Consider the following 22,402-nt stretch of genomic DNA (forward strand, 5'->3'; position numbering starts at 1 on the left):
GCGGAAGAGCCATCCCTGCCTGCCCATCTAGAGCACCCACCTGTGTCCCCTGCTCTCTCCTCTCTAGTCCATATCCTGGTTTATTACTACCGAGCATTCTAGAATATATTTAATGTTGGTCTCCTCCTTCAGGAATGTGAGCTCCCCGAGATTAGAGGTTTCCCCAGTTCACAGCTGTCTCCTCAGATGGAGAAGGCTGCCTGGCACACAGCAGAGACTCGGTGAGGATTTTTCAATGTCAGGTGAATAAACACTGTTCCTAGGTGAACTCACCCCATGTCAGGGTCTCAATGTCGCTTGCATCTAATGATTTGCAGGCCTGTAGATGTCACTCCTCACTATGACTCCCACTTGACTGCTACCTAACAGGCACCTCCAGCTCAATATGCCCCCCACAGAATGGCTGCCCCCCACAGAATGGCTGTCTAGACCTCAAACCCAGGCTTGCCCCACTGTGCCCTCTGCAGCTACTGAGCTGCTACAGTCACCAGCACAAAGGCTTCTCTTCTTTCCTTCCCCTCCCCTCTATCTAATCCATTATCCAGCCCCGTGCTATCCCCAAATTACAGCTCCCTCCATCTCCCCGCCTCCTGATGGCCACCACCAGGAGCCAGTCTCCATGCCTGGTCCTGGGACTCCTGAAGTACCCTCCTCACTGCCCCCTCCTGCCCATCTCCAATTGAGTCTCCACACAGAACCAGGGGTGAGCTCTGAAACGTCGCTCATGTTGCCATTCTCCTGCCTAAAGCACTTCAATAGCTTTTGGTTATGCCTAGAATAACTCAGCCAATAGACGTGGTGCCCCCAGCCACCAACCCCTAAGCTGGCTCGGGCCCTCCTTTCCAATCTCATTTTCCTTTCTTTTTTTTTTTTTTTTTTTTTAAAGATTTTATTTATTTATTTGCAAGAGAGAATGAGAGACAGAGAGCACGAGAGGGAGGAGGGTCAGAGGGAGAAGCAGACTCCCCGTCAGCAGGGAGCCCGATGCGGGGCTCGATCCCGGGACTCCAGGATCATGACCTGAGCCGAAGGCAGTCGCTTAACCGACTGAGCCACCCAGGCGCCCTCCAATCTCATTTTCTACCAGTGCACCCAACCCACTGCTCCTGGTCACCCCGGCCCCCTCTGGCTCCCTGAACATTGCAATCCCTGCCCAATCGGTGGCCTTGGGTTTGCTGTTTCCTGAGACCAGAATGCTCCTCCATCAGCTCTTCCCATGCTTGAGGCTTCTGCTCAAATATCACTTCTCCACAGAAGTCTTTCCAGACCATTCTAAGAGAGCGTGCCACCCCCACCCGAAGGCTTCCCCCGACTGCCTGCTCCACAGCACACACTGCAGGCTATACAGGGATCCTGCTTGAGGGCAGAGACCTGTCCCTGGCTCACCGCTGTCCACCGCGCACAGCTGCCCCTCAGGCACACCAAACACCTGCGGAATGACACACTGCTTGCAGGGGGCAGACTAGCCAGACGCCCTTTCTGAACCACAGACTCACAGCACACCACAGAAAAACAAGCCTTTAAGACCCAGGGGTGAACAACTTTTCCATTTATTCTGTGTTATCCCCACTCCTCTAGGGCTCAGTGAAATAGACTTCCCGGGGAGAAAGGGGACACATTTGTTTGCATCCACACCCTAGAACAGTGCCCGGCACAGGCCAAAAGACCAACTACACATGTGCACCTGGAGGGGCTCATGGAAACTTGCTTAGGTTTCCATGACGGAGGCTGGAAGACCAGGTTTTAAGAGAAGGACTATTGGCTGATCCACGTGAAAAGTAACTGGTTTTCGTATCTCTCTCTTTACCCTCCACTATCCTTCCAAAAAGACACTGATGACAAGTCAGGACAAAACATCAGGCAGAAGAGGGGACGTTGGCAGAGGGAAAAGCAAGATGAAGATGTGCAAAACCCCTAAGCCAGGGCTACAAATTCTACTGCGTTTTCTGGGGGCCAATAGGGAGACTACTGCTATACAAAGGCTAAATTGTTGATGGAATTGAGGGGGTATTCAGAATAGAAAACAGAAGCCAAAGGGAGGCATGACCAGGTCTTTTGGTAGCTAAGGGCTGCCACCCTCTGCCCATCTGAGCTCCCCTTCTCCGGGCCATCCGTCACCCGCACCTGCAGGTTCTTGCAGCAGATCAAGAGGGACACACTCTTTCTGTCTGATGCTGGGATGAGGTGTCTCGGGCAGGTTACGGACCCACCGGGAACCCCAGGCTTAGAGTCACGGTGGGCTTGCACATGGCAAACAGGAAACCTAGGAAAACTTAAAGCCCCTCTGTAACCACCACGCTGGTGCACCTGTGATGCTTACCTTTTCCTTGGTTGTGTTCCAATCTGCTTGACAGACTTTTCTTCCGTGTAAAAAAGCAGGCTTCTTTGTAGTGTAGACACGAGCAGTACTTTCTGGCTATAATCCAGTTGCACGATTGAAGATGGCTCTTCCAACACCAAATGGGAGTTACACACACCCTGTGAGAGAGTCCAGTTAAACCGAACTCAGTGTGGAGTTAAAGTAACCCAACTTCCTCTATGACTGGGAAGCATCCTTTTGTTATTTGTATTTGGGTCAAAATACACCTTCAAAACGTATGTTGTTAATTCTCATCAGATTCAGTGTCAACCCACTGTGATGAAATTATTTGGAAAAGTTCTTACTAATGAGAAAACAACAGTAACACCTATCTCAGGCTATATCAAGTTTGGTAAGAAACATTTAAAAATTCTGTATAGGGCGCCTGGGTGGCTCAGTTGGTTGAGCGACTGCCTTCAGCTCAGGTCATGATCCTGGAGTCCCGGGATTGAGTCCCATGTCGGGCTCCCCGCTCAGCGGGGAGTTTGCTTCTCCCTCTGACCCTCCCCACCTCTCGTGCTCTTTCTCATTCTCTCTCTCAAATAAATAAATAAAATCTTAAAAAAAATAAAAATAAAAATAAAAAAATAAAAATTCTGTATAATTTCTTTTAAAATGTTCTCAGTAGATAGTTCAAAGAAGAGTCCATAAAGATCTAAGTGGAAATATGTTACACTAGGAGTAGAATTTATTCTAGTAGAACACAACGGGACTTTCTATAAAATTACTGTGGCAACTATCACCTAAGGTCACATTACACTCTTCCCCCACAAAGAATTCAAAGCAATTTTGGGGACATTATGGCCTTGGCAACTGAAAGGGTCAGAAAAAAACAGAACTGAAGTGATATTAAATATATTGAAGACCAAAGGTAAACTCTAGGAGGTATTTTACTGCTACCAGAAACTCTGTTTCTTGGTGTCAAAAATCTGCTTCTACAAGTTACTCTTCTCCCAAACCAGTTTCTTCAATTGTTTAAGAAATCCTGATGCACTTTCACAGACCGTTCGGGGGTAGAGGGGAGAGCGGCAATCAGACTTACTGGTAAAATTTACATACAGTAAAATTCGCCCTTTTTAGATATATGATTCTATGGATTGTGACAGTGCATACAATTGCACAACCACCAAGACAGTGAAGGGAGAGGGGTTCTCACTGCCCCCAAACATCAAGCACTTTTAAAGCAGGTCTTCCTCCCACATTTATAGTTACGTAAACTGTAGCTTTTCAGTTTTTGACTTAGCTTATAATGAACTAAATTTATTGTATGAATTTTGCAAAAACACTCAGCCTCCCATATCTTTCTTTTTTTTTTTTTTAAAGATTTTATTTATTCATTTGACAGAGACAGACACAGCGAGAGAGGGAACACAAGCAAGGGGAGTGGGAGAGGGAGAAGCAGGCTCCCCGCAGAGCAGGGAGCCCGATGCGGGACTTGATCCCAGGACCCTGGGATCATGACCTGAGCCGAAGGCAGACGCTTAACGACTGAGCCACCCAGGCGCCCCCATATCTTTCTTTTGCAAATCTCTTTGTACTTGCATTTTTTTTAAAAAAACCTATCAGAACCTCAATAAAGCTGGGAAATAAGTTCCCGGGGTGCCAAGGACACTGTTTTCTGCACGTGGCTTTCTCTCCGCTTCCTGAAACGCAGGCTCGGGAGCAGTGCTGTCCTGGTGCTGCCCGCGGGCCTGAGCAGAAGGAAGGAACACCACAGGGACTCCCAATGACCTCACACTTTCCTACACAACAGCGCCTCTCAAAGTGTGCTCGGCAGTCCTCTCCACAGGGCCTGCAAGGCCCAAGCTGCTGCCATCACGATACTCGGTTGCGTCCGCCTTTTTCACTGAGCTGACATTTGCCCTGACACAAAAGCCATGGTGGGCAGAGCAGGGCCCTGAACGCCACCAATCATCACCGTGCCCTCCGCCACCGCTCACGGAAAAAATGTGCGTTCCACTGAAGACTGTCTTTGATGCAAATCAATTATAATTTCATTAAGTCTTGGCTCTTGGGTAGACCCAGTTTTGAATTTTGTGTGACAAAACGGGGCATGCACACCCGGTCCTGCTGCTGCCCCCCGAGGTACTCTGGTTCTCTCAAGGAAAAGCACTGGTTTGTGAGAGCTGGGAGCTCAACCAGCTGCTTTTTTTTCACAGAATACCATTTTTATTTGACATACTCTAATTATTCAAACATGGGTATTTGGCAGACATTTTCTCAGATGGAGAAACATTGGTAAAAACAAGGAATCGTGTTTGTTGCTGATATTAAATTTCCAGTTTTCAAATGAGGATTAGAACTGAAAACTTGTATTGACCCTTGTAAACTTGAGCAATTCCCAGTAGCTAAAGACTTTTCTGATCAGAATGATGCTGATATTAACAAAGATGTGTTCTTTGATATTATATAATTGTGTCAACATTTGAAAAGATCTGCATCACTCAGTAGATCAGTATTTTCCAAGTGACCAACACATGATATTACAAAATCACGCGTGTATCAAAGAGCCATTCAAAGTGCAAGACAGACCACTGGATTTTACTGTTAAGAGTACAGAAATCCATCCATATGGTTTTAGCTTCCCAGTTACAACTGACCTTTAAAGAAACCACCATCCGTCAGTTGGGGGTAAGATTAATGAAGAATATCCACAATTCTCTAAAGAGGCTATTACAATGCTTGTCCCGTTTCCAACTACAGGTCTGTGGAGGCCAGATTTTTCTTTATATACTCCAACCAAAACAATGTATTTTTTTTTTAAATTTTATTATGTTATGTTAGTCACCATACAATACATCATTGGTTTTTGATGTGGTGATCCACGATCCATTGTTTTCATATAACACCCAGTGCTCCATGCAGTACGTGCCCTCCTTAATACCCATCACCGGGCTAACCAATCCCCCCTCCCCCTTCCCCTCTAAAACCCTGTTTCTCAGAGTCCATAGTCTCTCATGGTTCATCTCTCCCTCCAATTCCCCCCCTGCCAATTTTTCCCTTCCTTCTCCTATTGTCCTCCATGCTATTCCTTTTTTTTTTTTTTAAAGATTTTATTTATTTATTTGACAGAGAGAGACACAGCGAGAGAGGGAATACAAGCAGGGGGAATGGGAGAGGGAGAGGCAGGCTTCCCGCGGAACAGGGAGTCCGATGCGGGGCTCGATCCAGGACCCCGGGATCATGACCTGAGCCGAAGGCAGACGCTTAACGACTGAGCCACCCAGGCGTCCCTCCTCCATGCTATTCCTTATGTTCCACAAATAAGTGAAACCGTATGATAATTGACTTTCTCTGCTTGACTTATTTCACTTAGCATAATCTCCTCCAGTCCCATCCATGTTGATGTAAAAGTTGGGTATTCATCCTTTCTGATGGCTGAGTAATATTCCATTGTATATATGGACCACATCTTCTTTATCCATTCATCTGCTGAAGGGCATCTTGGCTCTTTCCACAGTCTGGCTATTGCGAACACTGCTGCTATGAACATTGGGGTGCGTATGGCCCTTCTTTTCACTACATCTGTGTCTCTGGGGTAAATACCCAGTAGTGCAATTGCTGGATCATAGCGTAGTTCTATTTTTAAATTTTTGAGGAACCTCCACACTGTTTTCCAAAGTGGCTGTACCAACTTGCATTCCCACCAACAGTCTAAGAGGGTTCCCCTTTCTCCACAACCTCTCCAACATTTGTTGTTTCTTTCTCTGTCCATTTTTGCCATTCTAACTGGTGTAAGGTGGTATCTCAATGTGGTTTTGATTTGGATTTCCCTGATGGCTAATGATGAACATTTTTTCATGTGTCTGTTAGCATTTGTATGTCTTCTTCAGAGAAGTGTCTTTTCATATCTTCTGCCCACTTTTTGACTTGATCATTTGTTTTTTGGTGTTGAGTTTGAGAAGTTCTTTCTAGATCTTGGATACCAGCCCTTTATCTGTAGTGTCATCTGCAAATATCTTCTCCCATTCTGTGAGCTGCCTCTTTGTTTTGTTGACTGTTTCCTTTGCTGTGCAGAAGCTTTTTATCTTGTTGAAGTCCCAAAAGTTCATTTTTGCTTTTGTTTCACTAGCTTTTGGAGATGTATCTTGAAAGAAGTTGCTGTGGGCGATGTCAAAGAGGTTACTGCCTATGTTCTCCTCTAGGATTTTGATGGATTCCTCTCTCACACTGAGTGAGGTCTTTCATCCACTTTGAGTTTATCTTTGTGAATGGTGTTAGAGAGTGGTCGAGTTTCATTCTTCTGCATGTGGCTGTCCAATTTTCCCAGCACTATTTATTGAAGAGACTGTCTTTTTTCCATTGCATGTCTTTTCCTGCTTTGTCGAAGATTATTTGACCATAGAGTTGAGGGTCCATATCTGGGTTCTCTATTCTGTTCCATTGGTCGGTATGTCTGTTTTTGTGCCAGTACCATGCTGTCTTGGTGATCACAGCTTTGTAATATAGCTTGAAATCGGGCAACGTGATGCCCCCAGCTTTGTTTTTCTTTTTCAACATTTCCTTGGCGATTCGGGGTCTTTTCTGATTCCATACAAATTTTAGGATTGTTTGTTCCAGCACTTTGAAAAATGTCATTGGAATTTTGATTGGGATGGCATTGAAGGTATAGATTGCTCTGGGTAGCACAGACATTTTAACAATGTTTATTCTTCTGATCCATGAGCATGGAATATTTTTCCATCTTTTTGTGTCTTCTTCAATTTCTTTCATGAGTGTTTTGTAGTTCCTAGAGTATAGATCCTTTACCTTTTTGGTTAGGTTTATTCTGAGGTATCTTATGGTTTTTGGTGCTATTGTAAATGGAATCGTTTCTCTAATTTCTCTTTCTACAGTTGCGTTGTTAGTGTATAAGAAAGCAACTGATTTCTGTGCATTGATTTTGTATCCTGCCACATTACTGAATTGCTGTATGAGTTCTAGTAATTTGGGGTTGGAGTCTTTTGGGTTTTCCACATAAAGTATCATGTCGTCTGTGAAAAGAGAGAGTTTGACCTCTTCTTTGCCAATTTGAATACCTTTTATTTCTTTTTGTTGTCTGATTGCTGTTGCTAGGACTTCTAGTACTATGTTGAACAATAGTGGTGAGAGTGGGCATCCTTGACGTGTTCCTGATCTTAAGGGAAAGGCTCTCAGCTTTTCCCCATTGAGGATGATATTTGCTGTGGGTTTTTCATAGACAGATTTTATGAACTTGAGGAATGTTCCCTCTATCCCCATACTCTGAAGAGTTTTAATCAGGAAAGGATGTTGTATTTTGTCAAATGTTTTTTCTGCATCTATTGAGAGGACCATATGGTTCTTCTCCCTCCTCTTATTAATGTGTTCTATCAACACTGATTGATTTGCGAATGTTGAACCACCCTTGCATCCCGGGGATAAATCCCACTTGGTTGTGGTGGATGATCCTTTTAATGTATTGTTGGATCCTATTAGCTACGATTTTGTGGAGGATTTTGGAATCCATATTCATCAGGGATATCGGTCTGAAAGTCTCCTTTTTGATGGGGTCTTTGCCTGGTTTGGGGATTAAGGTAATGCTGGCCTCATAGAATGAGTTTGGAAGTTTTCCTTCTGTTTCTATTTTTTGAAACAGCTTCAGTAGAATAGGTATTGTTTCTTCTTTGAATGTTTGGTAGAATATTTGGTAGATTCCCCAGGGAATCCATCAGGCCCTGGACTCTTGTTTTTTGGGAGGTTTTTGATCACTACTTCAATCTCGTTACTGGTTATTGGCCTATTCAGGTTGTCAATTTCTTCCTGTTTCAGTCTTGGCAGCTTATAGGTTTCCAGGAAGGCCTCCATTTCATCCAGAGGCATATAGCTGTTGATAATAATTTCTAATAATTGTTTCTATTTCCTTGGTGTTAGTCATGATCTCTCCCCTTTCATTCATAATTTTATTACTTTGGGTCCTTTCTCTTTTCTTTTGGGTAAGTCTGGCCAGTGGTTTATCGATCTTATTAATTCTTTCAAAGAACCAACTTCTAGTTTCGTTGATCTGCTCTACTGTGTTTCTGGTTTCTAATTCATTGATTTCTGCTCTAATTTTAATTATTTCTCTTCTAATGCATGGCTTAGGCATCGTTTGTTGCTTTTTCTCTAGTTCTTTAAGGTGTAGAGTTAGTTGGTGAATTCGGGATTTTTCTTTTCTTTTGAGTGAGGCTTGGATGGCTATGTATTTCCCGCTTAGGACCGCCTTTGCAGTATCCCATAGGTTTTGGACCGATGTGTTTTCGTTCTCATTGATTTCCATGAATTGTTTAAGTTCTTCTTTGATTTCCTGGTTGACCCTGGTTGACTTTTGAGCAGAGTGGTCTTTAGTTTCCAAGTGTTTGAATTTCTGCCAAATTTTTTCTTGTGATTGGGTTCCAGTTTTAAAGCATTGTGGTCTGAGAATATGCAGGGAATAATCTCAATCTTTTGGTATCAGTTGAGACCTGATTTGTGACCCAGTATGTGGTCTATTCTGGAGAAAGTTCCATGTGCGCTTGAGAAGAATGAGTATTCTGTTGTTTTAGGGTGGAATGTTCTGTAAATATCCATGAGGACCATCTGGTCCAATGTTATCATTCAAAGCTCTTGTTTCCTTGTTGATTTTCTGCTTAGATGATCTGTCCATTGCTGAGAGTGGAGTATTGAGGTCTCCCTCCTACAATTAACGTATTGTTATCAATATGACTCTTTATTTTGGTTAGCAGTGGCTTGTGTAGATGGCTGCTCCCATGTTGGGGGCATAGATATTTACAATTGTTAGATCTTCTTTTTGGATAGACCCTTTAAGAATGATATAGTGTCCTTCTGTGTCTCTAATTACAGACTTTAGTTTAAAATCTAATTTGTCTGATAAGAATTGCTACCCCAGCTTTCTTTTGAGGTCCGCTGGCATGGAAGATGGATCTCCATCCCTTCACTTTCAGTCTGGATGTATCTTTAGGTTCAAAATGAGTCTCTTGCAGACAGCATATGGATGGGTCCTGTCTTTTTATCCAATCTGCAACCCTGTGTCGTTTTATGGGAGCGTTTAGGCCATTCACGTTGAGAGTGATTACTGAAAGATATGAATTAATTGTCATCATGTTGCCTGTGAAGACGTTGTTTTTATAGATTGTCCCTGTAAATTTCTGTTGTAGATCACTCTTGGGGTCTTTCTCCTTTTATAGAACCCCCCTTCATGTCTCTTGCAGGGCCGGCTTAATGGTCACATATTCTTTCAGCTTCTGCCAGTCGTGGAAGCTCTGCATCTCCCCATCCATTCTAAATAAAAGCCTTGCTGGGTAAAGTATTCTTGGCTGCATGTTCTTCTCATTTAGTACCCTAAATATGTCTTGCCAGGCCTTTCTGGCTTGCCAGGTCTCTGTGGATAGGTCTGACGTTATTCTGATGTTCCTCCCTCTGTACGTAAGGAATCTCTTCCCCCTAACTGCCCTTAAGATGGTTTCCTAGGTTCTAAGATTTGCAAGTTTTACTATTACATGCCGGGGTGTTGGCCTGTTTTCCTTGATCTTGGGAGGGGTCCTCTCTGCCTCTAGAACGCGAATGTTTGTTTCATTCCCCAGATTAGGGAAGTTCTCAGCTACGATTTGCTCAAATACATCTTCTAGTCCTCTCTCTCTCTCCACTCCCTCCGGGATTCCAATTATTCTGACATTGGAACGCTTCATGGTGTCACTTATTTCTCTGATTCTATTTTCATGGATTCTGAGTTGTTTTTCCCTGGCCTCCTCTTTTCCCTTTTTATCTATTATATTGTCTTCCAGGTCGCTTATTCGCTCTTCTGCCTCAGTTACCCTAGCTGTTAGATTATCTAGATTGGATTGGATCTCACTGATAGCATTTTTAAGTTCTGCCAATTCACCTTTCACTTCTGCCCTTTGAGACTCTATGTTGTCATTAATTGGTTTCTCCATTCTAGCCATTGTCTTCACAATTGCTAGCCTGAATTCCATCTCCGACATCTTGGTTATATCTGCATCCACTTGTAAATATGCAGCATAAGTCACAGTCTCTGAGTCTTTTCTATTTTGGGGGCTCCTCCTCCTAGTCATTCTGTTGATGGATGTTTGAGGGAATGTATAGAGTCCAAATTATTGACCAGAACCCAAGCAAGATGCAACTGTTTTCTTGGGACCTTAGGGTTGCTGGCCTCTTGTTTTCCCAGCCTCTCTTCTGCGGGAGGGGCCTGCCACGCTGTTACTCAGGCAACCCTATTTGGGCGGAGTTGCCCTGCCCCCCTGTGGTGGGGGATGGGCTCAGAGGGGAATCAGTTTTTGGGGCTTTTGTTCTCTGGCGGCTTTCCCTGGCGGCTTTCCGCGTCTCTTCCGCGAGTCAGAGCAGAAGAGACCGTTTTCAACCCTCTGCTTCAGAGCAGAGAGATCACAGTCTGCTCTTCAGTGAGCTCTCCAGGCCACACTGTCTCCGTTTCTGTCTGTGCTGCTATAAACTGCAGCGGCCTGGGTTGTGCGCCCCTCCGCAGCGCTCCCAGTCCTGCCTCCAGGTTGGAGCACGTCTCTGCCCTCTGTGCTTCTAAAACCACCAGCCGCTCCCGGTTCGCCCGCGCAGCCCGCTCTGGGTTTCCGCCCCGGGGGCTGCCCTAGAGTCCTTTCCCCACTGCTACCGGTCTGCGAGTCTGTGCCCGTCCGCAGCGCGCGAGGCTGTCCCTCACCGGCGGTGTAGGCCAGGCACCCTCCCGCTGCCATTTATCCTCCAATATCTGCCCACAGAATCACGGCTCCCTGCTTCGTACCTTGAAACCAACCGCCTGCAATATTTTGCTTGTAGAGATCCAGATCTTCTTACATCTCAGGCTGGTTTCTTGGGTGCTCAGAGTGGTCTGGTAGTTATCCAGCTCAATTCCGGGGACCAGTTGAAATAGGGTCCCCTACTCCTCCGCCATCTTTCCCCCCTCCCAAAACAATGTATTTGTAACAGTTTATGCAGAACGCAGCTGTCCTCCATCAAGCCAGCTATTAAAGAGATTTGCAAAAATGTAAAGCAGTGTCTTTCTTTTCACTTGTTTCAAAAATAGTTATTTTCATAAAAATGTTATTTCTAGTAATAATAGCTTTATTTCAAAATAAAATTAATAAATATTTTTAAATTTCTCAGTTTTAATTTCTACCATGGTACACTTAGAGGCTATAACCCATACAAACAGAAGCTCTTTGGGATCCTCCTTTTAAGAGTGCAGAGAGGTCCTGAGACCAAAAACTTTGAGGACTACCACTGGAGAGAACTTGCAATAGGTCAGTCGTGGATCAGAGGGACTAAATAATTGCTGAATTCCTACTATGCATGAGGAATGAAGGCTACACATAAGAAAATGAAAGGCTCGTGCCACCAAGATGTTCAGTCTAGCTGGGCAGACATGTGACCCAGCAAAGCACAGGCCTGCACAGAGCCACACGTGCGATGGAAAAGGTGCGGGCTTTGGAGCAGAGCCTGTTTGAAGCTGGGTTCTGCCAGGTGTTCGCTGTGACCCCGGGCTAGTGACGGGGTCACTGAGCCTTGGGTTTTTCATCTACTGACGGAGGAAGAGCACACGTAACTCAGGACGCTGTTGTGAGGATTAAACAAAGCAACAGACACAAAGGTGGCGGCTGGGCACCGGGCTGCCACCAAACCTCCTCTTCCTCGGCCCACTCCCTCCCACGTGAGAGGCAAGGTTTAACTGGGGCGAGCTCTCTGCCCCCTGAAAGCACTGACCTCTGTTAACAGTTATGATTATGAAAGGCTTCGCATGGTTCCTACAAACCCTTTAAGGAGGGAGGAGTGACAATGGCTTCTGTTCGAAGGAGCAGTGGGAGACAACAGGACAATGAACACTGTGAAGGAAGGGGCCAGTGCAAACAAAGGCCAACCCTTTAGTCACAGAAGTAGAAGCTCAGAAGACGTTAGAGAAGTCCTTGAGGGATAACGTTACCAACAATAATGAGATTATAAAGGGACAACGATTGAGAATACAAACTGACCAACTAAAATGTAATTATGGATATAATTTCTCCAAATATAAGAAGGCCAAAAATACTTCTGGAAATAATCTCACCTGGTCTAGATCCAGAGAAGAATAGACAATTTTCCCTCTGTCATCTCCAGAGAACAATTTCATTCCATTGGGGCTCCAAGCCAGAGCTGTTATGCTATTTTTGTGAATACCGGTGACATCAAATCTCCGAAGCTGGGAATAACCGGTAAGCATGAGCGCAAGGAGAGAAAGGAACAGACACTGTGAGACGGGGCTCTGGGGGCACGGGGGTACACAGGCCCTCCTAATCGTGGAGGAGCTGGTTTTCCCAACCTTGTTTTCTACACAAAACCCTGTTCAAGGTTCCCTCTGGCTTTTTCTCTTTAAAACTGACAGAGGGGAGCCAGAGAATATTAGGCACAGTCTAAATTACCCAAACGTGCTTTCTGCCAAGTGTCCTACCAAGAACCAAAATGTTATCCGATTATTAAGAGCACAGGGTGAAGTTTTTCTAAGCATGTATTTTCCAGGCTGATGAGGATTTCTCATTTGAAGATCCACGAGGAATTTGCCAAGAAGTTAAGAAATGCCAAAGTGACTAGTACTTACTTGTTTATTTCTCCCTGGCAGCGAGGATACAAGCTGAAAGACAGCAACCCTCCCGGAGGCGGTGCCCACAGCCACAAGGTCATCGAAGCAGCTCAGCAGCTTTACCACCGTGATGGGTTCAGTTTTCCCCTAAAAGAGCAAACGTTCAAGACAAGGCTAGCTTCTGGAATGTAAACATTACCCTTGGAGGCAGAAGCCGCATCAGGCTGCAGCCTCTACAAAGCCCTAGTTGAAAATGTATGCAACTCAGAAAAACAATTACATCTGTTAAAACCCTCCTTTTTTCTTCTAGGTCCTTCATCTTGAAATGACAAAATAAAAAACACATTTCTAATGAAGGAAATGCTCATCAATCAAGTCTCAATATTCTGAGCTCTTAACGAGAGCATGCTAAGAAGCTTGGAGACAGGAGACTGGAGTAAAAGCTATCCCAGACCCAAGTTCTGCTTCCTTCTTTCAACTTGGACAAGCCACTCAACCACTGTAGTCCATGGTCTGTCTGCCATGCAGGCTTGCCACAAGGATCAAGGAGACGATGCATCTGAAAGTGCTTTGTAAACGGATTTGTTCTTAGATCAGTAATCAAATAACACTAACTCAAGCTTCATACACTGGTTTATTAAAAAGCACATGTACAGGGGAACCTGGGTGGCTTAGCTGGTTGGGCGTCTGCCTTTGGCTCAGGTCATGATCTCTGGGATCAGCCCCGCGTCGGGCTCCCTGCTTGGTGAGGAGCCTGCTTCTCCCTCTCCCTGACCCCTGCTCCTTCTCTCTATTTCTCTCTCAAATAAATAGAATCTTAAAAAAAAAAAAAAAGCACACATACAAGCATTGCACACAGATATTCAGGCTTCCCGCCCATTGAATGAAACCTTATTCATTCAGAAAAATTAACACAACCATTTGACCTTGCTAAGACATATGGCAAGATCTCCAATAAACTACTTTGATCCCTACATTTTGATGCAGTAATTTAGATGGTAATCAATCTGTCAAGTGTGGAAGCATACCCTCCACATTCAGGATACTGAGTCAGCTGCTATGGTAATATAACCTAAAGTAGGTCGCAGTCCCGCCCTCCTAAAGCTGAGCTGTGGCAGTGAGCCACGCACATGAAAAGCCGCCTACAGCCAGTGGGGGTGGTGATGACTGTACTCACTTCCATCTGGTACTTCACAGCTTCCAGGGTATTCTCGTGGACTATAAATGTATCTGGTGAGAGATTGTGATAGAGGTAAGGAATTTGGATCTTAAGCTATAGGAAGGCAAAGGGGAGCCCTGGAAGATTCCTGACTTTGCCAGTGTATCCATCAGAGGTGTTTCTGATAACCCCAATCAGGCACAGCACAGGAGGAGGAGGAAGTGTGACCAGCCGGAAGCCTTCCGCGGTAGTTCAGGCGAGAGGTACTATGTGCCTAGTCTGGAGAAGTGGCAAAATGAATGAGCACAAAGCCAATGAAGAAAGAAGACTCTGTCAAGACCTGGTTGGCATGATGACAGCAACGAGGAAAAGAGCACAGCAACTCCCCTTTACTGAGCGTTCCCCTGCGCCAGACAACTTGTTAAGCACTTTACATGCATTATCTCCTTGATTCCTCAAACAACCGTGAGGGGACGTGCTGGGGTTTCCTCATTTTCCAAAGGTGAGTGGTTTGTCTAAGGACACACAGCTAGAGGAGTTGAGAGGATTCACACCCAAGTATGACTCTCTCCAGGGGCCCTGCCCTGCCTTGCTGCTCTACGCGCTCTCTGAGGGTGAATCCACAGGCCTGCAGATGGAAGGGCTGGAGGCTTGTGGAGAGGAAGGAGAATAAAAGGACTTTATGATCTGCAGTGTGGGAAACACGAGTGATGGTTCCTTGAGCAGAATCCACTGGGGCCACTCTGAGGGAAGACGGTGACAGAACATGTTTTAGACACAGGTCGTCTTGATATGGCAGCAGGATGTGGAAGAGAACAGCACCCTGGGAATTTGTAATTATAAAAACTGCTACCACATCAGGCATCAAAATCCCTTACTGGAGATCTTGCCATGTTGTAAGACAAATTCAAAACAGCTGTGTAATTTTTCCAAATGAAGGGCTTCGAAATAAAAATCATTACTCAGACGGGCGGAAAGCCTGAATATCTACGTGTGGTGCTTGAACACACGCTTTTTAATAAACCAACACTTTGAGTTAATGTTATTTAATATAATCATTAACAAATGTATGGTTCTTAAGAACCAAAACATCCCAAGAATCAGATTATCAATACTTAGCTCCTGATAGAAGCAAACATGAGGCTTCAACTGCCTACAGTAGAAGTCTGGCTATTCTGGAAAACATTCCCCTCCAAACACCTAGAAATGCTGAGTAAGATGTATAAAATAACTTAAAAAAAATTTTTAATTTATTTATTTGAGAGAGAGAGAGAAAATGTGTGTGCACTCACATGCACATGAATGGGAGGAAGGGGGAGAGGGGGAGAGAGAATCCCAAGCAGACTCCATGCTGAGCGCGGAGCCCATGGGGCTCGATCCCGCACCCCCAAGATCATGACCTGAGCCAAAACCAAGAGTCAGATGCTTAACCAAGTGAGCCACCCAGAAGCCCCCATAAAACATCCTTTATGGTGCCTGGGTGGCTCCGTTGGTTAAGCGACCACCTTCGGCTCAGGTCATGAGCCTGGAGTCCCAGGATCGAGTCCCGCATCGGGCTCCCTGCTCAGTGGAGAGTCTGCTTCTCCTTCTGACCCTCCCCTCTCTCATGCTCTTTCTCCCTCAAATAAATAAAACCTTTAAAAAAATGCATAGCTGATCTCTAGAAAGTGAAAATCTACAGGGGCCAAACACAAAAAGAATATTGTCAAAATATTGTCAAACCCTGAAGCTACGGGCCACCCTAGGACTATCTGGCCAACACCAAGAGCCTCGGTTTCCTGAGCTGAGCAGGGCTAACGAGGATGAGGCTTCAGGCCAGATGAGTGGGGGGCTGGAACTGATATCCCCTGCAAAAGCCCCTGAAGAACCCCTGAAAATCTAACCCTCAGTGAAAGTGTAAACTAGGGAAAAATCAATTTGCTGGCAACTCTGTCTTCTCTCAGACACTGACTGGAGTGACTAAAAAAGAAAAATGTTCCTCAAGAATCTGCCATCCCAAGCCTGTCCTGTTTAGCATCAGAGTTTGAATTTATTTTCCTTTTCCACTCCAAAAGGGCTCCATGCCAGCAGTCGATGTGAAGTGCTTCGATGTTAGTAGCAGTCCAAGGGGCCTGGCAGAGTGAGTATAAAGCCCATCTGTGGGACACAGTCTTGACCCAGGTCCCTCAGCATTCACACGTATTGGGACCAGCTGCAGAGCTCCTAATTAGAAACTACCATAGGGAAAAAGGCCCCATGAAGAACAATCAACTAAAAAAAGCAATAATAGAATTGGACAACCCTTTGCCCCCACCCAAGTATTACATTTAGACTGAAGAGACCCAGAACATAAAAGAAATATGCTTAAATTTTTCAAGAAATATAAAAGGAAATTAAAACATAATAGTAAGCTACTATCAGAAATGAAAAAGAATCAAAAGAATTTAAAACCTTAGTGGTGATTAAATAGCAGATTAGTCACAGCTGAAAGAAAATTATTGAACTAGATAATAGATCTGTGCAAGAAAGAGGAAAAGATAAAAAATATGAAAGAGCAGAGGCCTGGAGGACAGATACAAAGGTCCAAACTACATCTAATTGGGACGCCTGAAGACAAGGGAATAAATAGGAGGCAACAACTTCAGAGGTAAGGGCTAGAAGTTGCCTAGAATTGATGAAAGACCTGTGTCCTCAGGAGTACAAGCCTTAAAAAAGATTAATGGAAAGAAATACACTAAACACACTGTGTAGTGAAACAGTAAAACCTCAAAGACCATGAGATGGTATTAATATCAGACAAAAAGGCAAATGACCACATATGAATAATTATTAAAAAACAAACTTCTCAGGGCACCTGGCTGGCTCAGCATGCAACTCTTGATCTCAGGGTTTCGAGTTCGAGCCCTACATTGGGTGCAGAGATTGCTTAAAGTTAAAATCTTTAACAAAACAAAAGAGAACAAAACTTTTCAACAGAAACAATGGAGTCCAGGAGACAATGGAAGATCATCTTCAAAATGCTAAGACAGAAAAACTGTTAGCTTTGAATATACGCCTGTCTAAACAACTTAGAGACATAGAGACATTTAGACAAACAAAAAAAATCAAGAGTACAAGACACTTATATGTATGATGAGAAAGCACAGACATCATAAGAAAACTATAGACCAATATCCTTCATGAATACAGATACCAAATGACCATAATAAAATATTACTGAGATGAATACAGCAAGATTTTTAAAAAGGATACTACATCACAACAGAGTGCGGTTTACAGAAGTAATGCACAGCTGAATTAATAATCAAACTCAATACATATAATATGCCATATTAACAGAATAAAGAAAAAAACCATGTTATCTCAACAGATTCAGAAAAAGTATCTGACAAGCGGGGTGCCTGGGTGACTCAGTCATTAAGCGTCTGCCTTCGGCTCAGGTCATGGTCCCAGCGTCCTGGGATCGAGCCCCGCACCTGGCTCCCTCCTCAGCGGGGAGCCTGCTTCTCCCTCTCCCGCTCCCCCTGCTTGTGTTCCCTCTCTTGCTATGTCTCTCTCTGTCAAATAAATAAAATCTTCAAAAAAAAAAAAAAGTACTTGACAAGCTTCAATGCTCATTCATGATAAAAACTCTCAGAAAACTATGAAGAGCAATAAGTAGAGGGGCACCTGGGTGGCTCAGTTGGTTGGGTGACTGCCTTCGGCTCAGGTCATGATCCCAGGGTCCTGGGATCGAGCCCCGCATCGGGCTCCCTGCTCAGCGGGAAGCCTGCTTCTCCCTCTCCCTCTGCTGCTCCCCCTGCTGTGCTCTCTCTCTCTCTCTGTCAAAAATAATATTTTTATTTATTTATTTATTTGACAGAGAGAGAGAGACAGCCAGAGAGGGAACACAAGCAGAGGGAGAGGGAGAAGCAGGCTTCCCGCTGAGCAGGGAGCCCGATGCGGGGCTCGATCCCAGGACCCTGGGATCATGACCTGAGCCGAAGGCAGATGCTTAAAGATTGAACCACCCAGGTGCCCCAATAAATAAAAAAATCTTAAAAAAAAAAAAAGAAAAAGAAAAAAGTAGGAATAAAAAGCATCTCTGAGGAATCGATACCTAACGAGTGTACACACGGCAAAGACATCTCTTCTCACTGTGGACATTACTCTGGAGGTCCTATAACCAGGACAGTAAGTCAAGTAAAAAACTGAAAGGCATGCACATCAGAAACAATGAAGTAGAACACTTTCTTCACAGGCAGAAGTGATTACCTATGTAGAAAACCCCAAGAAATCTATAAAACAGAATATAAGTGAAATGTACATAAGTCAGGTGTATTTCTATATGCCAGCAACAAAAAATCTGAAAGGAAAATAAACTGTTGTACAGTTCTTCTATCTTTGGAAAGTTATATAATATTATTTGAGTGTAGATGGACAAATGTTGTAAATCCTAGAAAAACTACTGAAAAATAAAACAGCTGGAGGGGCCTGGGTGGTTCAGTTGTTAAGCGTCTGCCTTCAGCTCGGGTCATGATCCCAGGGTCCTGGGATAGAGCCCCGCATCGGGCTCCCTGCTCCGCGGGAAGCCTGCTTCTCCCTCTCCCACTCCCCCTGCTTGTGTTCCTTCTCTCGCTGTCTCTCTCTCTGTCAAATAAATAAACAAATAATCTTTTAAAAAAAAATAAATAAATAAATAAAACAGATAGGGCCTAATAAGCCATAGGGGACATAAAATAGAACTACGAAAAAATAATTAGTCCAAAAGATGGTAGGAAAAGAAAAAACAACAAGATATAAAGAATAGGTGGCATAAGCAGAAAACAATTACCAAGATGGTAGACTTAACTAATGGTTCTTAATTGGGGACAATTTTGTCCCCCACCCTGCCATGGGACATTTAATAATGTCTGGAGGTTGTTGCAAGTTGGCTGATACTATTGCCGTCTAGTAGGGAGAAAGCAGGGGTGCTGCTCCACATCCTACAATACACAGGACAGCACCACCTGACCAAAATGTCAACAGTGTCAGGTTGAGGAACTGTGACTTAAACCCAACCACGTTAATAATTACATTCAATATAAATGGCCTAAATTTGGTATAATAGAAGGTAGAGATTGTCAGGGTGCCTGGCTGGCTCAGTTGGTGGAGCACACAACTCTTGATCTTGGGGTCATGAGTTCAAGCCCCACACTGGGCGTAGAGCTGAGTTTAAAAAAAAAAAAGGTAGACTGTCATACTGAATAAAAAAGGAAGACCTGACCTTATGCTATTTTCAAGAAATGCACTTTGGATATAAAGGCACAGATAAACTAAAGGTAAGAATGGAAAAAGATATATCATACAAACTCTGATTGTGAGAAAATAGGAGAGGCTATATTAACACCAGACAAAGTAGAGGAGGAATATTACCAAAGATAAAAAGAGACATTTTATAGTGATAAAAGGATCTATTTAATAAGACAGAACAACCCTAAATGTATAGATACCTAACAAGAGAGCTTTAAAAATGCACGAAACACTCTTTCTCTCTCTCTTAAAAAATAAGGGGGGGGGGGCACCTGGTGGCTCAGTCAGTTAAGCATCTGACTCTTGATTTTGGCTCAGGTCATGATCTCAGAATCGTGAGATTGAGTCCCGCGTCAGGCTCCGTCTGGGTGTGGAGCCTGCTTGGGATTCTCTCACTCCCTCTTCTTCTCTCTAAAAATAGTAATAATAATAATAATAATAACAATAAAAATTCATGAAACACAATAACCTGAATGTATTTAATACCACTGAACTATACATTTAAAAATGGAAATTTTACATTCTGTATAATTTACCACAATTAAAAAAAATACGTGAAGCAGAAATGGCCAGAACTGATGAGAAAGACAAATGCAGAATTTCTATCAGAGAATTCAACTCTCCTCTCATAGTGACCAACAGAAGTAGGCTACAGGAGTCCCGAGACTGGACTACACTGTTGCACGAGTTTGTGTCCACCAAAGAGGAGGATGCGATGGTGGAAGTAGGCATGTGAGGCCTTTGTTTGGGGAAACACCTGTGAGGGAAAGGGGGAGACAGCTGGAAGAGGCAGAAGCACTGTCAGCTCACAAGGCAGGTCCGCAACCCGAGATGGAGAGAGGGAAGGAAGGGCGGATGCAAAGGCTAATCTCCAGCTGCAGTGCAGTTTAAGCAAGCTGCGGCCAAGCCGACAGGAACACCCCAAGCCAAAGTCACTTGTCAGAGGACCACCAGTTTCCTCTTTAGACTCCTTGGCAGGCAGTTTTCCCGTTATACACAAGACAAAACTGCATGGAGGGGAAGTGTTCTTTGTGAGTAAGCTCTTGGGAGCTGTGAAGTCTGACAAGGCTTTCTTTATGAGCTTCTTTTGATATGCCACAGCTTAACCTTTACTCGAAACTGCTAGCATATCAAATAGCTAATAGATATGAAATACTCAGAAATATTTAAAAAGACTCAAGTAAGATATGAATTCATTAAATTCCTAAGAACTGTTTCACTTTTATCCCTCTTTTACTAACAAAGAACCACAGTTTAAAGTTTAAATAATTATGTAACTGTTTAATGATCTAAAAGTTAAAAACACTGCTTTTCTGGAATAATTTCCTTTACTCCACTGGACAAACTGGAGTAGGAACATCCACTGGACTTGAAGGAAGTCCCTAGGGCCTGGGACTCTACCACTAGAGAAGATCTTAGAGAGAGATAGGGGCAGATTACCTATAAAGGAAACAATTAGCCAGTAGACGTCTCAGCAGTCGAGACGAAGGTACAACACAGTTAAAGTGCTAAGACAAAAGAAGTATATGAAGTGAGGTAAGGATCAAATTTCACTTTTCCCCAAATACTCATATCTAAATGTCCCACACCATTTACTAAAAAATTCTGTAATATCACCTTTGCAAAAACTCAAGTGTTTATGAGTTATGTATATGTGGATTTTCTGGCTTCACTATTCTGTTCCACTGACTTCCATATCTATTCTTGTGCTACTAACCACATTTGGCTTAATTACTGAAGGTTTATAAGTCTTGCTAACATGGTAGAGCAACTTCTCCCATTTTGTTCTTTTTCCACTAGTATCTTCACTCTTCTTGACTCATTAAATTGCAAATACAATTTTAAATTACCATTAGCCAATCAACTGAAGCAATCTGTGCTGAGACGTACACCAGTGAAACCCTATACTGTAATGCTACGGACATGCCAGAATTTAGATCATGGGATCCTAAGCGTTACTTCCATAGGGAATGACAAGGGAAGCCATGAGGCAAATGCACTTTTGGCTGATGCGGTGAGACAAAAACTCTCATTTCTGCATCACTTTAAAAAATATACCAGGTAGTGGCGCCTGGGTGGCTCAGTCATTAAGTGTCTGCCTTCAGCTCAGGTCATGATCCCGGAGTCCTGAGATCGAGCCCCGCGTCGGGCTCCCTGCTCTGCGGGAGGCCTGCTTCTCCCTCTCCTTCTCCACTCCCCCTGCTTGTGCTCTCTCTCTCTCTCTCTCTCTCGCTGTATCTCTCTCTGTCAAATAAATAAATAAAATCTTTAAAAATACGTGTATATACCAGGTAAAAGTCAATGAAACTTTCAAAGCATTCTGAAGCATGAGTTTTCCAACTAGAAAACACTGCAGACACGTTCCCGTGTTCAGGCCACTCCCTCTTTCCACCTGGAGTACTCCACCCCAGATGTTAGCAGCATGGTGTGCTGCTCACTGTCTTCGAGTCTCCGCTCAGCTGTCACCTGCTCAGTGAGCCCTTCCCTGAACTTCCTATTCAAAACTGCAACCACTCCTGCTGGCACTCCTCACCCCCCCTCTGGTTTATTTTCCCCTCAGGCTTCTCCCTTCTAGTTAGTCTGGTGTTGATGTCTCCTCCTCATCGTTCTGGCTCCCCATCAGACTCTAAGCTCCCTGAAGGCAGGGACCTTGCCTGCCATTTTCTGCACTGCCTCTCCAGGACCTAAAATGTGCCTAGTACATAGTAAGCACTGGAGAAAAACTGAATGAATTCACAGAGACAGCAAGTGTGGATAAGTTGCAGAAAGAAGAACTAGCATTGCTGTAGTTAGTGCAAAGGTTCTGAGGGCAAATCCATGAAATTTCCACAACTCGTTGAATGCTAAGAAGAAAGATCATGTAATTACTTTCAAAGCAGAAAATGAGAAGCTCAGGTCAAGTTATCTTTCTGGTCTATTCTTATGTATGTCACATCATATATTTAACAAGTTTACAACATTTTTATACTTGCTACTAGCTCCTCACATTTCCTTTGCTTTTGGCACGAGCTAGAACTTTTGATGTCTCCATCTGCCCTCTCCCACTAACTTGTGTAGGAAAAAAGGTTTCCAAAAGCAT

At 43.9% G+C, this 22,402-nt stretch overlaps 1 protein-coding gene across 3 annotated transcripts in view; it reads right to left on the reverse strand.

The window, feature by feature from the left end:
* TECPR2 (tectonin beta-propeller repeat containing 2) overlaps positions 1–22,402 on the reverse strand; it is a 106,828-nt gene that overhangs the window by 66,924 nt on the left and 17,502 nt on the right. Inside the window, exons 1-5 of one of the 3 annotated variants that reach the window (XM_034992621.1) lie at positions 16,907–16,929; positions 14,092–14,144; positions 12,933–13,061; positions 12,405–12,536; positions 2,321–2,478 (exon numbers count right to left, since the gene is read on the reverse strand). In XM_034992621.1, the coding sequence (XP_034848512.1) occupies positions 2,321–2,478; positions 12,405–12,536; positions 12,933–13,061; positions 14,092–14,144; positions 16,907–16,922 (488 nt within the window). In that variant the 5' untranslated portion in view covers positions 16,923–16,929. Of the gene's footprint in view, positions 1–2,320; positions 2,479–12,404; positions 12,537–12,932; positions 13,062–14,091; positions 14,145–16,906; positions 16,930–19,595; positions 19,638–22,402 lie in introns of those variants that run through there. The other 2 variants (XM_034992622.1, XM_034992620.1) reach the window with 2 other exon arrangements.

The sequence above is a fragment of the Mirounga leonina genome, unplaced genomic scaffold (assembly GCF_011800145.1).
Source record: "Mirounga leonina isolate KUSES-001 unplaced genomic scaffold, KU_Mleo_1.0 Mir_82, whole genome shotgun sequence".
Classification (NCBI taxonomy): domain Eukaryota; kingdom Metazoa; phylum Chordata; class Mammalia; order Carnivora; family Phocidae; genus Mirounga; species Mirounga leonina.